Source organism: Hippocampus guttulatus, chromosome 2 (genome assembly GCF_054856545.1).
Source record: "Hippocampus guttulatus isolate MCC_2025c chromosome 2, RoL_Hgut_1.0, whole genome shotgun sequence".
NCBI lineage: Eukaryota > Metazoa > Chordata > Actinopteri > Syngnathiformes > Syngnathidae > Hippocampus > Hippocampus guttulatus.
Genome location: NC_141262.1, coordinates 3,344,692 through 3,360,902, shown reverse-complemented (window position 1 = coordinate 3,360,902; position 16,211 = coordinate 3,344,692). Strand labels below are relative to the sequence as shown.

At 43.3% G+C, this 16,211-nt stretch overlaps 1 protein-coding gene and 1 pseudogene across 2 annotated transcripts in view; one reads left to right on the top strand and one right to left on the bottom strand.

Annotated features, from left to right (window-relative positions):
* Window positions 1–16,211, bottom strand: part of uvssa (UV-stimulated scaffold protein A) — a 78,304-nt gene that overhangs the window by 27,480 nt on the left and 34,613 nt on the right. For both annotated transcript variants that reach the window (XM_086131801.1, XM_086131809.1), the window contains one exon: window positions 1,431–1,536. In XM_086131801.1, coding sequence (XP_085987927.1) covers window positions 1,431–1,536 — 106 coding nt within the window. The remainder of the gene's footprint in view (window positions 1–1,430; window positions 1,537–16,211) is intronic.
* On the top strand, window positions 4,390–8,690 carry LOC147208247 (uncharacterized; annotated as a pseudogene).

Below are 16,211 nucleotides of genomic sequence, written 5' to 3'. Positions count from 1 at the left end.
CTCATTCACATGATTTTCACATTATTGAAACACATTGAATGATACAATATGAATGCATGGATGTGAATGATATTGTCAAGGGTCAATGTCATCTTTATTGTCAAATATGCTTTATGTATGACATGCAGCATAGATGAAATTTTTTCCTCTCAATCCGCAGTGCATATATGCATGCAAACATGCTGTGCATTAAACACACACAGCTAAGAAAGGATAGCAGCTACCCTGTATAAAAAAGACATGCAATCTAAACAGTATAGACAATATAAACAGCATAAACAACAACATAAACAATGGCGCTTGTGGCTATTGTGGGTAAAGTGAGGGAGTGCATTGTATACACTTCATCATCATATCAGTCTGTTCAGTCTGTCAAGTGGGTTGGCTGCAGGGATTTTGAAGGTCCAGCAGGTGGCAGTGGTCAGCAACACACTATCAGTACAGTATCAACACAGTGTGTCATTGTGTCGACACGCCTCATGAGGCCTCATGGACCCATCACTACTGGAGAGGCACTGGGAGTTTGGCTCATTGGGTCCTTGATGCTGTTCGTTACTTTGGTCCTTTATTTGGTCACGGAGGGCTAGGCTTCTTTTTATTCACGTCCGCCTGAGTTACAGAACGTTTGGTCTTCCATGTCTTTAGAGCTGAGCAGCTCTAGTTTTATTTATTTATTTAAAAAAATATCCAATTAAGGATAGCGTTCAGTGATTTCTGTAACACAATCTTGATAATCTATAACAGCTGGTAATGCTGCAATCTGGCTTCAATTCACAACCACACCAAATGTGTCGCTAAAAATCCCTGTCTCCAAAACGTGTGTATGCATGGGTTAAAGTTTTCGTACTTACACATACTTTTCACCATCATTTTTTTTTTTTTTTTGGAGGGACTAGGTTCTTTGTGCAGGAAGTTGCGTACGCATTTTTCTGACATTTTGTGTATACGCAGCGTTGAAAAGTGAGCCCCCTGGGCTTTTTGATCTGTAGCAATTTGCCAGATATTAAACAGAACAAAACCTCAAGCAACTGAAGTGACCAAATACGATGAAAATTCTTCTTTTTTTTTTTTTTGGTGGTGCTTTCTGTGTTTAAAGCCAACACATGTGAAAGCTGTTTTTTCCACATACATGGCGGCCAATAGGTAACTCCTTTTTCATATGCTTGCCACTATTGTTGAAGTCTTGATTAGGTCTCGTGTGATGATAGCAGTTCAACACATTTTTTAATTACATTTAAGGTGCATTTTTCCATATAAATGTAGTCATAAATTCTGAATCGTACCACCCGTGGTGCATTTGACTGTTCTACGATAACTATAGAGTTTAAGAGCGCAGTGAAGTTTCAAAGGATGCAGCCAGAGATTTGAAATCATCAGTAGATGCAAAATTGATAGATGGGTTATGTCTTGAACGTGTGTGTTAAACTAACCATCTTCCACTTGTAGATGACCAGAGATATCAGACTCATATCCTTCTTTTTCTGGTACCTCAATGAAATCACTGTCGTCATCATCATCCTCTTCAACTGATGAAGCCTTAATGTGAGAAGAAAATATGTTTGAAACATTTAGTCCAAGTAGTAAATCTCCTGATGTAAAGCCATTTTCACATTGCACTCGTTCAGTGTGATAGAGCTACGCAGCAATGCGAAACAACCTGCATATACACTCAAAGAAAGACTTTTACAGAGCTGACATGACAAGAATACAAAGCACTGCAACTGTCTTGTTGGTGTTCAGAGGGAACACATAGATGAAAAATTAAAATTACATTGACGTGAAATGTAAGTAGAACTTGAAATATTTTAAAGGCGTTCCATGTCTGTGTGGGATGGATTCTTTACCTTGCATTATCCAGATTCAATTGTTCGCATGTAGAAGTTCACAACTACAATATGTTCTGGTCTGTCAGAATTAGCCGTGGTTGGATTGATTGCATTTTGAAGTCAATTACTTATTATACGCAAAGCCAAATCTGAAAATATATTGTCAAAGCTGGGCCATTATGTTAACTTCACTCTTTTTAACATTTCTTTGATCAAAGAACAGAAGGTTTTAGCGATTTGGTGCCAATTCCAACAAACTGACTGCAACGTTTGCAGAATTTAACAGATCATGTACAAGCATGTGCTTTAAATAGGGTTGAGGGGGTTAGAGTTAACCTTACAAGTCACATGTTTGTCTGGCATCATGCCATGACCCGAAAAAATTCAAGGAGAAATTAGGAAAAAAAAGTAATTGAAATCTATCAGTCTGGAAAAGGTTACAAAGCCATTTCCAAGAATCTGGGGCTTCAGCAAACCACTGTCAGAGCCACTGTCAGGAGTGGTTCTACCAGCTAAAACGACGACTTATCAAAGAAGTTGCAAAAATACCTAGAACAACATCCAAAGAAACCTAGAGCTCACTGCCCTCAGTTCAGGTCAGGGTTCTCGGTGGTCATAAGAAAGACGGTGGCCAAAAAATGGCATATATGGGAGAGTTCCCGTGCGAATGCCACCGCTGTCCGAAAGGAACACAAGGTACTCAAAGGCTCGTCTCACATTTGCCATCTTGATGATCCTCAACACGTTTGGAAAAACATTCTGTTGACTGAAGAGTCAAAAATGTAACTTTTTGGAAGATTTACAGCCCGTTACATCTGGGGTATAAATGGCACAGCACTTGATAAAAAGAACATTACGTCAAAAGTGAATTATGGTGGTGGCAGTGTAATGGTCTGTCGCTGCTTTGCTTCCTCAGGACCAGGACAACTTGCTGTTATTGATGGGACAATAAATTCTGCTGTCTACCAGAAAATCCTGACGGACAAAATCTAACAATCAGTTTGCGCCGTCAAACTCAAGATGTCTTGGATCCTGCAGCAGGACGATGATCCAAAACACACCAGCAAGTACACATCTGAATAGCTAAAAAAAAAATAATAATAAAATAAAATAATAATTAGGTTTTGGAGTGACGACGTCAAAGTCTGGATTTGAATTCAATTAAGATTAATATAAAGATTAAGATAACCTTTATTTGTCCCACACTGGAGAAATTAAGATGTTGTGGTGTGACCTTAAACGGTTAGTTCATGCGAGAAAACCCTCCAATATGGTGGAGTTGAAGCAATTCTGCGGAGAAGAGTGGGCCAAAATTCCTCCCCAACGATGTGAAAGACTCATCACCAATTATCGCAAATACTTGATTTCAGTCATTGGGGCCAAGGGTGGCAAAACCCGTTATTAGGTTTTTCACAAAGGGACAGGTAGATTTGTATTTTCTTGTGTCTAAATAAATTAAATTGGCATTTAGAAATGGCATTTTGTATTTCCTTGGGTCGTCTCTGTGTGATATTAAAATTGGTTTGATGAACTGAATCTTTGTGCGTGTGTCTGTATATATACTGTACATACATATATACAGTATATATATATATATAAAAATCCTCGTCTCACCCCTCGGGTGGTGTCCGTCCCTCATTCCGCTTGGGTCATCTACCAGAGGCCAGGAAGCTTGAGGGTTCTGCGCAGTATCCTTGCTGTTCCCAGCACTGCACATTTCTGGACTGAGATGTCCGATGTTTTTCCCGGGATCTGTTGCAACCACTCATCTAGTTTGGGGGGTCACTGCCCCGAGTGCTCTGACCACCACAGGCACGACTGTCACCTTTACCTTCCAGGCTCTCTCCAGCTCCTCTCTGAGCCCTTGGTATTTCTCGAGTTTCTCGTGTTCCTTCTTTCTGATGTTTCCATCACTTGGGACCGATACATCCACTACAACGGCTTTCCTCTGCCCTTTGTAAATTTCCCCAGTGTGGGACTAATAAAGGATATCTTATCTTATCTTATCTATGATCACGATATCTGGTTGGTTCGCCATTACCATCTTGTCAGTCTGGATCTGGAAGTCCCACAGGACCTTAGCTCTGTCATTCTCCACCACCTTCGGAGGTGTTTCCCATTTTGACCTTGGGGTTTCCAGTCCATACTCCGCATAGATGTTTCGGTAGACTATGCCAGCCACCTGGTTCTGACGTTCCATGTAGGCTTTCCCTGCCAGCGTCTTACACCCTGCAGTTATGTGTTGGATCGTCTCAGGTGCCTCTTTGCACAACCTACACCTTGGGTCTTGTCTGGTGTGGTATATCTGGGCCTCAATGGTGCTCAGGGCCTGCTCCTATATATATATATATATATATATATATATATATATACACACACACACACACGGCTGGATAGCTCAGTTGGGCACCGGTTTGGCATGCGGGAGACGGGGGGTTCGAATCCCACTTGGGGCAATCAGCACATAACACTATCCAGTGTGGGTCCTTGGGCAAGACCCTTCACGCTAATGCCTACCTCATACAATGGTGAGAGACAATAAATCGAATGACATGCCGGCTCAGACGTCCCCAATGAATGCAGATGATTAGATTGGGAGGCCAGCCCCAATGAATAAAATGCTGAGCGAGGCAGCAACTGACCTGAAAGCTAAGATCATGGCGAAAATAAAGGCTGTGCAACCTAGAAACCAATTACAACGGCTTTGTGAAGTACCACCTGAAAGTCTCATGGAAACTGTGAATGCAGCACTGAGGGCGATCCCGATCGTAACAAATACGGAAACCAAATAGCTGATATACACTTCAGCATCAGTGATCTTAGAGATGCTTGGTTATAAGAGCAACCATGGTAGCCATGAGATTTGTTAACCACCATGGAAAAGACGGTTGGAGGCGAAGATCAAGGCGGCTCGGAAAGATGTGAATCAATTGCGGGAGGCCCAGTGAGGCATAATGAAAAGGCCGATACCTGAGAGGTCCATCCAGGTGACCATACCTGAAGCACTCGAAACTGCCAAACAAAGACTCCAAGCCTTGTCCAGACGCCTAAAGAGGTCCACGAAAGAGAATGAGGCCAGATGAATAAACAGGCTGTTCGCAACACAACCTGTGAAAGTGTACGCTCAGTGGCAGGGTTCTAACAGCAGAGCAGAACCACCAAGACTGGAAAGTGAAAGGTACTGGAAAGGCATATGGGAGAAGGAGGTTGCACATAACAGCAGTGCACAATGGCTGGTGACCCTGAGAGAGGAGCACAGCAACCTCCCTGAACAGAACCCAGTTACCATAACAGTGGCAGACATACAGGAAAGAGTCTCAGATATGAAAAACTGGACAGCACCAGGCCTGGACATGGTCCACACCTACTGGCTAAAGAAACTCACAGCACTCCATGAGCGCCTAGCAGCACAAATGAACCAGCTGCTGAGGGATGGGACTCACCCAGGATGGCTAACCGAAGGGTGAACGATCCTGATCATGAAGGATCCCTCAAAGGGTGCAGTCCCATCCAACTATCGGACAATAACCTGTCTCCCCACAACTTGGAAGCTCATGTCAGGCATCATTGCGGCTAAGATAAGTGGACACATGGATCAATACATGAGCGAAGCACAGAAGGGCATTGGTAGAGATACCAGAGGAGCCAAACATCAGCTCCTGGTTGACAAAATAGTCGCACAAGACTGCAGGTCCCGACATACCAACCTGTGCACAGCCTGGATTGATTACAAGAAAGCCTAGGACTCGATGCCACATACATGGATCACTGAATGCTTGGAGTTGTATAAGGTGAACAGGACCCTAAGAGCCTTCGTTGCGAACTCGATGAGGATGTGGAAAACCACACTTGAAGCCAATGGCAAGCCACTTACCCAAGTGTTCATCAAATGTGGCATATACCAAGGTGATGCACTCTCCCCACTGCTGTTCTGCATAGGACTGAACCCCCTAAGCCAAGTAATCGCCAAGACAGGCTATGGATACCGCCTCAGAAATGGAGCTACGATCAGTCACCTCCTCTACATGGATGACATAAAGCTGTATGCTAAGAGCGAAAGGAACATAGACTCCCTGATCCACACAACCAGGATCTACAGCAGTGACATCGGGATGTCATTCGGGCTTGAGAAATGCCAATGACAACCTCAAGCCAATGGCAACCTCGAACTGGCAACAAGGAAAGCGGCTACGGCCAAATACCTCCAGCGGGTGAGGCAAGTCCTAAGAAGCCAGCCAGCTCAATGGAAAGAATAAGACCCGGGCAATAAACAGCTATGCCCTGCTAGTGATCAGATACCCTGTAGGAATAATAAGGTGGCCAAAGGAAGAGATTCAGACCACGGATGTTGAGACCCGAAAACTCCTGACCATGCATGGAGGGTTCCATCCCAAATCCAGCACCCTGAGACTGTACGCAAGCCGTAAGGAAGGAGGCCGGGGACTCGTGAGTGTGAGAGCCACTGTCCAGGATGACACATCCAAGCTCCATGAATACATCAAGGAGAAGGCTCCAACGAATGACGTACTCAGAGAATGTCTTAGACAATGGGGAAGAGAGGATGAGGTGCTGGAAGAGGGACCATCATGGGATGTACCACCAGACCATAACTGAAGTGGCTGATCTCAAGAAGTGGCTAGAGAGGGCTGGCCTGAAGGACAGCACAGAGGCATTCATCCTGGCTGCTCAGGAGCAGGCCTTGAGCACCAGAGCCATTGAGGCCCAGATATACCACACCAGACAAGACCCAAGGTGTCGGTTGTGCAAAGAGGCACCTGAAAGGACCCAACACATAACTGCAGGGTGTAAGACGCTGGCAGGGAAAGCCTACATGGAACGTCAGAACCAGGTGGCTGGCATAGTCTACCGAAACATCTATGCGGAGTATGGACTGGAAACCCCAAGGTCAAAATGGGAAACACCTCCGAAGGTGGTGGAGAATGACAGAGCGAAGATCCTGTGGGACTTCCAGATCCAGACTGACAAGATGGTAATGGCGAACCAACCAGATATCGTGATCATTGATAAAGGGCAGAGGAAACTGTAGTGTCGGCCCCTAGCCCCGGACCCACGCCTCCTCCCGGAGGCAAGGGGCGCGCGGAGGCGTCTCGCCTCTCCCGGGGGTCGACGGCGGACAGGAGAGCCGACACTGATGTTCCTTCGTTGAGCCGCAGACGAGGGGATGCACCAGATGTCTCTGAGTTCAAGGCCGGAGTTGATCAGAAACTAAGTACAAACTTAGTCGTGAGTCCAAGTGACAGGCTGGTCACAAGCGAGTTTTATTCAATCAAAACCTGGAGAGGTACAGATGTGCACATCAGCACTCTGAACTCTCCAGGGACAAAACACAGGTTTTCTCGAGTTTTGTGGGGCCAACCCCTTTCATTTCATTGGCTGGTACCTAGGGACGCCCCTCACTTTATCAATTCTAATGGTATCATGATGCGTTGTGTAATTCTGATTGGCCGTGACAATCTTTGTCAGCTAGATTTTAATGATATCTATAAACAGTTTCATACCTTGGTTCAAATTTATAATGGTATCACAATGGGCTTTATTTTAAAATATAATAGGGGCCCCTACTGGGCCTTTGGGTGATTGCATCCGCTTTTAGATTTAACCATATCCATGATATGCACCATATGCTTGGCAACCTAATGATGATTATTGCAGAACAGACAATAGTCATTACATGTATGCACTTCGCTACGTATGTGCACTTTGCTAATCTCATGATGACCATTGCAGATCAGCTAACAGGCATCTTTGCTAATCTAATGATTACCATTGCAGAGCAGCTCACAGGCATCACATGCATGCATTTTGCTCCTGATTTGTTCACTGTTTGCCTTGTTCATTGTTTTGTGTGGCAACCAATGCTTATCTTCCACTCGTTACGTTGTGATATGTTAAGTTATATATTTTTCCCACAAAACACACACCACAAAATCCGTTGTCGTGGATGTATCAAGTATCAAGTACAACTTTAGCGGTCCCAAGTGATGGAAACATCAGAAAGAAGGAACATGAGAAACTAGAGAAATACCAAGGGCTCAGAGAGGACCTGTAATGTAAAGATGACAGTCGTGCCTGTGGTGATCGGAGCACTCGGGGCAGTGACCCCCAAACTAGATGAGTGGTTGCAACAGATCCCGGGAACAACATTGGACATCTCAGTCCAGAAAAGCACAGTGCTGGGAACAGCAAGGATATTGCGCAGAACCCTGAAGCTTCCTGGCCTCTGGGAGAGGACCCAAGGAGGCATGGGGGACGGACACCACCTGAGGGGTGAGACAAGGATTAAAAAAAATATATATACAGGTGTATATATATATATATATATATATATATATATTGTTTTTAATTATATATATATAAATAGCGGTAGCACGAAGACGAAAAATAAAAAATCGCGGTACGAAATAAAAGAGAAGAAAATAATCAAAGAGATAACAGAAAATGGAGAAACGTAGCGACAATCTGGAGAAAAGTGGGTCGAAGATCAGCCAGGTTAACCAGCAGCTGAGGAGAAGTTATGATGTAAACTTCAAGATGATCGTGATAAATGAGGCAGCGTCTTCAAACAATTGCAAAGCAGCTGTGAAATATGGTGTCACAGAGTGGAATGTACGGAGATGGAGAGCTCAAAAAGATCACCTAAAAAATGCTCACAATCAGAGAAAAGCTTTCTGTGGTCCTCAGAGCGGCCACTTCCAAGAACTTGACAGGAGGGTGTGCGCGTACATGGACGAGAAACGAAAGGACGGGATGCCCATCAGCAGAGCTGTCATTCAGCTCAAGGCCGTGGAAATAGCCAAAGAGCAAAACATACCCACCACTGACTTCAAAACAAGCCTCGGGTGATGCGGCGTATATAACATGCTTTTTCTCTCAAATATATTGTTATAATCATTTGTTTCAGATGTACTGTAATTATTTTCTGTATAAAAATTAATTTTGTGTTCAAAAAGTCTTTTTTCAAACTTGAGTCTTGAAAAAGAGGGGGTCATCTTATCATCAGGCCATCTTATATTCGGGCCAATCCGGTACTTCTGGAACCATAAAGGCGGCGTAGCACATTGTATGGGATTAAAAGTGCAAATTCAAAACTTTTTTTTCCCTTGAACAGATAAATAGTGCAATTTTTATTGCTCAATATATGACCAAAACATCACATTTTGGATGAGGTGCAGGACCAACCTGTGCTTTTCATCACTTCCGACTTTCTGTTGATTTTCTCACATGTACTGTTGTACAAACGGAATCAGGCAGCTTCAGCATTTTACTGCTCAGAAGCACATACCTGGGGTCCACCGTTTTCATCAAGTGGAGAAACAGACTTATCCACTGTATTTATGGCTAACATATCTTTGGCGATGTGCAACGCGACTGAATGACTCCTCCACGGGAAGCTGATTTTTAGTGGGAGTTTGTTGGATGTTGCAGTCTTGTTCCACTTGTAAAGCTTGCATTTTACTCACTTAGCTGGATGCCTCATTGCAATGCACTTTAAACAAACTTGGTGCCACACAGACACTTGTTCCACGTCTGTTGCCACAATTTCCATCACAGATAAGCGCCAGCAGGCATTACAACTCTTGGTAATCTTATTGATTAAATGTGGAGTAACTTCTTTATGTTTCTTGGGGTTCATTTATCAAACATAATCGTCAAATTTATCATTTTAATATTTGACCACTTTACAACTTTGCACAGATGCATTCTAATTTGTCACAGCTCGAGTAGTCGGACACTATATCGTGTGTGTGCTCAAACATCAGAGATACTTAAATCAAAGTTAAGCTTTTTATTGTACATGGACAGAACTCCTCCGACAGCCATTATAAAGACACTTCTACAAATGATGACAGCCAAAAACATCCCAAAATACACAACACACACAGACGTTTCTTTTCTCCCCCCCCCCCCCACACGGTGAATTTTTTTCACCTTGCGAGGCAAAAAATAAAAAATAAAAAATAAATCAAACATGCTTTAATGTTGCGTGAAACGGAAACCTCACTTGAAGCTACCACAGCAATCATGTGCCTCCTCTGAACCGCTCTGTGCCTCCCTCCTCCAACCTCACTTCTTCAGTAACCTTTTTCTCCCCTCTGCTTCTCAATAATATTATGACCTGTCAAATCACAGTCTTTGCGGTTAAAAAAAACCAAAACAAAACAAAACATGTTTTATCAAATTGCGACCATAGAGCAAATGCAATTCATCGTTCAGCCTTAGATATCCACCCCACCCACCCATCCACACACACGTATATCGATTCAAGTTCATACATTTTGTTCAAATTTGAGAATTGTAAAGAATTATACTTGCAAGTAAATATTTTGTGACCAAAACTCCTTTTTCATCGTTGGCATGTTGTTGTAAAGAAAGAAAGAAGTGTTCAGATCAGGGGTCTCCAACTCCGGGCCTCAGGAGCCCCTAGCCAGCCTGTTTTACATGTTTCCCTAGCTTCAAAACCCAGGCTGAACAGGCTTGTGCAAGGCTTGCTGATGATCTGATCATTTGAATAAGGTGTGTTGGGGCAGGGAAACATCTAAAACAGGCTGGATAGGGGCTCCCGAGGACTGGACTTGGACACCCCTGGTTTAGATGTTTGAGATGCAAAAAATTGTCAAGTCAATTTCTGCTTGAAACAAATCTTTCCACAAAAGGCTATTTTTTTTTCTGTTCTACTGCTGATTACTAAAGAACACAAAGGTTGAGACAAATTTGTTTTCCTACTGGAAAAAGATTGTCTAACCTTTATTTTGGTAGGTTCCTTGTGTATTCTGTATAGCTGGAACACAATAGTCTGTGGGCCTTGAAAGATTTATCAAAATCCTCCAAAAATAGAGTTAGCTGCTCAGAAAACTGCTGACAGTGAATGTGTGATTTGTTTGGGAAAGCTGGATTCCCTCATGAACCCTCTGCATTTAACTTTAACTGGGTTTGGCACCATCCTATAGTTTTCACTGGCCCCGAGGGAATCAGGATCAGAATCAGAATTGCCTTTATTGTCATTGTATAGCATACAACGAAATTTGGGTGCCACTCCTTCGTGCAAAGAATAACCGATTAATGGACAATTAATGTATTATCAAATGAATCAATTATTGTTTTGTTAGGGCGGCACGGTGGGCGACTGGTTAGCATGTCTGCGTCGCAGAGGTGCAGGGTTTGCTTCCGGCTGCAGCCTTCATGTATGGAATTTGCATGTTCTACCTGTGCTGGCGTGGGTTCTCTCCGGGTACTCCGGTTTCCTTCCAACATTCCAAAAATGTGTGGCAGGTTAATGGATCTCCCTAAATTGTCTCTATGTGTGATTGTGAGCAGAGATGTTTCTTCGTCTATGTGTGCCTTGCAATTGGCTGGCAACAAGTTTTGGATGTACCCTGCCCACTGCCTGAAGACAACTCGGATAGGCTCCAGCACCTTCTGCGACCCTTGTGAAGAGAAGCAGATTAGAAAATGGATGGATGGATGGATGGATAGATGAATGGATTATTTTGATAATCGAGTAATCGTTCAGAGACCTTGTTTCATTAATACATGCAATTTCATCTTCTCAACAGAAAGCATCCTGCTTTTACTTTGGAAAACAATGATGGACGTTTTTGCCTATTTTTTTTGAATTGTGACATACCAAAGCAGTCACTGAATCATAATTTGTGTGAGCATTTTTTGCATTGTATATTTCAAGTTTTTGTGGGAAGGAATGCAAATTTATTTTTTTAACTGATTCATGGACACATCTATTTTGTAAAATAATCATTCTTTGCAGCGCTAATTGAGAATGAGCTTTTGTTATGTTTTATCAAAAATAATTGAATTAATGACGTATTCCTACACATTCAATCATTAGATGTACAGACGCACCCAATCACCAAAATAGCACTTTTAAATCGAATGATCTTGGCCTGTTTTTGAAAATAAGAAACAATTGTGTGCTGCATTGGACAACTGCTACCCTCACTTAAATTGTCTCTCGACAAGTGAGATGGGACTACATTTAAAAACCCATTCAATCTTATGAACTGAAATTTAAATGTACTACACATTGTGATGGGCATTTGGTGCTGTGGCTATTTATATGCTAATGTACACTTGGCCTGCCAAGTTCTGGCAAATGATCACCGCACTGGGAAGTGTGTGTGTGTGTGCATGTGTGTGTGTGTTTGCGCGCACGCCTGCATGTGTGTTTGAAGAGGTGGAGTGGGGGATGTTTAGTCGATGTGAGGTTATCAAGGAAATAGGAAGGAAAAAACAGAATGGAGAAATAAGGATAACGATGGGAGCATACAGTGAGATGAAAAAGTGAAAGAATTTTATGATACTGTCTTAATAATCCAGCTTCTTCCCTCTAGCCATTAACCCCCTGAACAGTCACTGACATAGTAACTCTTCTTGTACAACAAATACTGCTCCTGGTCACTCTAAAATGGTTCAATGATTTTCTGCACCAACTGTACAAACTGTCATCGGATTGTATTCTACCACTGATCACTTTAGCTCTGCTTGATACTTTGCACATTGTCTCACAGTTGTCACTGGGTGGTACCACCGCACTACGGTTCACTTACATTACGAAATGTCCTTCCATACCTATTTGTCATGTCCTTGTTTACGATGATACGAATGCAGCGTGTTATACCGGAGACAAATTCCTTGTGTGTTCTACATACTTGGCCAATAAAGATTATTCTGATTCTGATAATCACATTGGTTTGAAAAAAAAACCAAAAAACAGGCAGGGTGAATTATTAAAATATGAAAAAAAATATGGCTTTAGACCAGGGGTCCCCAACCTTTTTTGCCCCCCGGACCGGTTTATGTCAGACAATATTTTCAGGGACCGGCATTTAAGGTGTGGCGGAAATAATACGACAAAATAATATGGTATAAGCTGCAAGAAAACGGTGGTGTTTTCGAAATATAATAATAAACACAAGGAGCGTCTAATCTGGCCGCAACACTCATATCGCGATGGTCATGTTTAATGCCTTCAAAATACGATACAATGCAAATTCAAAGTGCATGAAAATGACGACTCACCACAGCCCCGAGCTTGATTTTCTGCAACCAGACGGTCCCATCTTGTGGTAATAGGAGACAATGACACCTCAAGTGTGTGTTTTATGTCCAGTTTACTTCGTAATTTTGTTTTGGTCGCCGTTGCTGCAGAAAACCCCGCCTCACACAGGTAGCATGTCTGAAATAGCAACAGTGCTATTGTGGCGATCTCAGAATATTCAGCCATAACTTTAATCCAGTTGGCTCGAACGTACTTTTAAGGTCGCCGTCATTTGCGATCTCCAGCAGTTTTTTTTACTCATTTTTTACTCATTGTGTTTTTAGCGTAATCGGTCACGTGACACAGAAGCGTGGCTTGACGTATGTCAAGCGTCACACAGACGGATGTAACGGAGAATCGGGTAATTTTTCAAAATAAAACATCTTTTGTATTCCGAAATAAATAAAACGGAATTAAGGCAAGTTCTTTATGTGCGGCCTGGCACCAAATGCCCTGCGGACCGGTAACGGTTGGGGACTCCTGCTCTAGACCATATCACAATACACAAATATCTGCTCCAAAGTTACAGAGGATGTGTTCAACTCGATTGTTTATTGTAGTAAAGTTGAAGAGAGAGAAAGAGAGCTATATATATACATATATATACTGTACAAACTGTATATACATATATATATATATATATGCTGTGTATATATATACAGTATATCATGTCATTGTGTATATATAATATATATATACACACACACACACACTATATATATATATATATATATATATATACAGTATATATACACACACACAGGTATATCCATCCATCCATCCATTTTCCAAACCGCTTAATCCTCACTAGGGTCGCGGGGGGTGCTGGAGCCTATCCCAGCCGTCTTCGGGCAGTAGGCGGGGGACAACCTGAACCAGTTGCCAGCCAATCGCAGGGCACACAGAGACGAACAACCATGCACGCGCACACTCACACCTAGGGACAATTCAGAGTGTTCAATCAGCCTGCCATGCATGTTTTTGGAACGTGGGAGGAAACCGGAGCACCCGGAGAAAACCCACACAGGCCCGGGGAGAACATGCAAACTCCACACAGGGAGGCCGGAGCTGGTATTGAACCCGGTACCTCTGCACTGTGAAGCCGACGTGCTAACCACTGGACTACCGGGCCGCCTACACAGGTGTGTGTGTGTGTATATATATATATATATATATATATAATATATATATATATATATATGTGTGTGTGTATGTGTGCGTGTGCGTGTGAGGCAGCGCTGTTGTCGACTGGTTAGTACATCGACCTCGCAGTGCTGAGATACCGGGTTTGATTCCAGCTCCGGCCTTCCTGTGTGGAGTTTGCATGTTCTCCCCATGCCTGTGTTGGCTTTCTCCGGGTACTCTGGTTTCTCCCACATTCCAAAAACATGCATAGTAGGCTGATTGAGCATTCTAAATTGTCACTTGGTGTGAGTGTGAGCATGAACGGTTGTTCATCTCTGTGTGTCCTGCGATTGGTTGGCAAACGGTTCAGGGTGTACTTCGCCGACTACCCGAAGACAGCTGGGATACATCCCGTGCTGCATCTGAAACTAACAATCACAAATTTTTCCTGTACAACTGCACATGTGTAAACTAGTGTGGCGGTTGCTGTTGCCGTTTCCGAGCTAAGCAGGAGCGGTGGCTATGGCAGGCTGAGGTTGGATAAGACTTTTGCTGAAGGTTTGTTTTCGTTGTCGTCAACCTCATTGCGAGGCAAGGGTGGAGAAAAATGTTGTATTATGCAACAGGGGGGCTTTTCGTTATCGAGGGAGCAGAAAAGAGGGAATGGCTTTAATGCATGAAGATTTTTTTCACACGAGAAGGTATTTCCGCACATGTAGGTTTCGTTGTGGAGGAGTTTAACTGTATATATGCATTTACACACACACACACACACACACACACACACACACACACACACACACTGGCAAAATTCACAACAGGCGTTTGATCCTTGAGTCGACCGATAAATGTCCTGGTTCAATTAGAGCTGTCCTCATCATGCTGTTCACATTTTGACATCAATCTTTGAAGTCAAGATGGCGCCCGAGTAGGCAGCCGTCGGCAAGTGCTCTCATGAGCCTTGCTTTTTTTGTTGTTTTTTGGTTTGTTTTGTCACTTTGTGTTTGTTGTTACGTCGTGTGGACCTGATGTGGACTTTTTTCAGCATTTTTTGGTCACGACATTCATCAAGGAGGAGACTCTGTGCTTGGTGGTTGCGCCTTCTCGGCAGCATGGGTATACCAGCACTGTTTTTGCCTGGGAGGAATGTCGGTTGCTGGACTGTCCCGGGGCGCTTGTGTCTTGCGCCTGTAATGGGCAGCATTTTTCACAGCCCCGCTTTGTTCAGCGGAGAGATCGGTGCTGTTGAACGGTCTGCGGCTGGATGGATGGATGTAAGGCTTGAGGAGCCGACGATGAGAAGAAAGGAGCGTTAGCGCGGAGCGCCGATGCAGATGTGGAACTGGGAGTCGCGGCTTGGAATTGAAGTGGATTTACATGGGACAGGAGATGTGAGCCAATCTCTTTTTCGTCAATGGACACTACAGCTTCGTGTTTGCTTTCAAAACTTAGCTTTTAGCAGACCTGTGCACATTTTCAGCATGACGTCTCTGATCCACTGGTGAAAGGACACTTTGATCCTCTCCTCTTTCATCTATAACTGCTTCAGAGAACAAAGTGTATGCAGAAAAGTGGTGAAGATTGCACGACTGTCTGTGTCCAATGTGTTGTGTTGTGTTATTTTGACTTCAAAATGGCGCCGCGTGAGTGGCTGCCTTTCCACCAGGTCCTACATTTTGTTGTTCTACTTCTGCCTTTCATAACTTTGCTGCTGTGAATCGGGAATTTCTCCATTGCGAGACTAATAAAGGTTTTCTTATCTTTATAAGACCAAGGTGACAACTAACAATGGATGAACAGTACTTGCCATTGTGATGCTTCAAACGGTGTTCTCAGACACAAGTTGCCACTGAGCTATGAGTGTCATCAGCAGGTTGCAATAGAGATACTGAGAGACTGGAAGAGTCACAAAGATGTAAAAGAGGAGGTTCTTTGGCAACATACCATGCTGATCCCCGCTAGATTGTGAACAATGCTCTGAGAAACCGGATGATGAATGCCACTCAATTCCAGGCACGTTAAAGGGAGGTGACAGGCACCCAAGTCAAGTCAAATCAACAAGTCAAGTCAACAGTATTTATAGAGCACTTTCAAACAGCCATCGCTGCATACAAAGTGCTGTACATGGAGCAATTTAACATGCACAATAAACAGTAAGACAAATCGGTAATAAAGGCGGTAGAAAG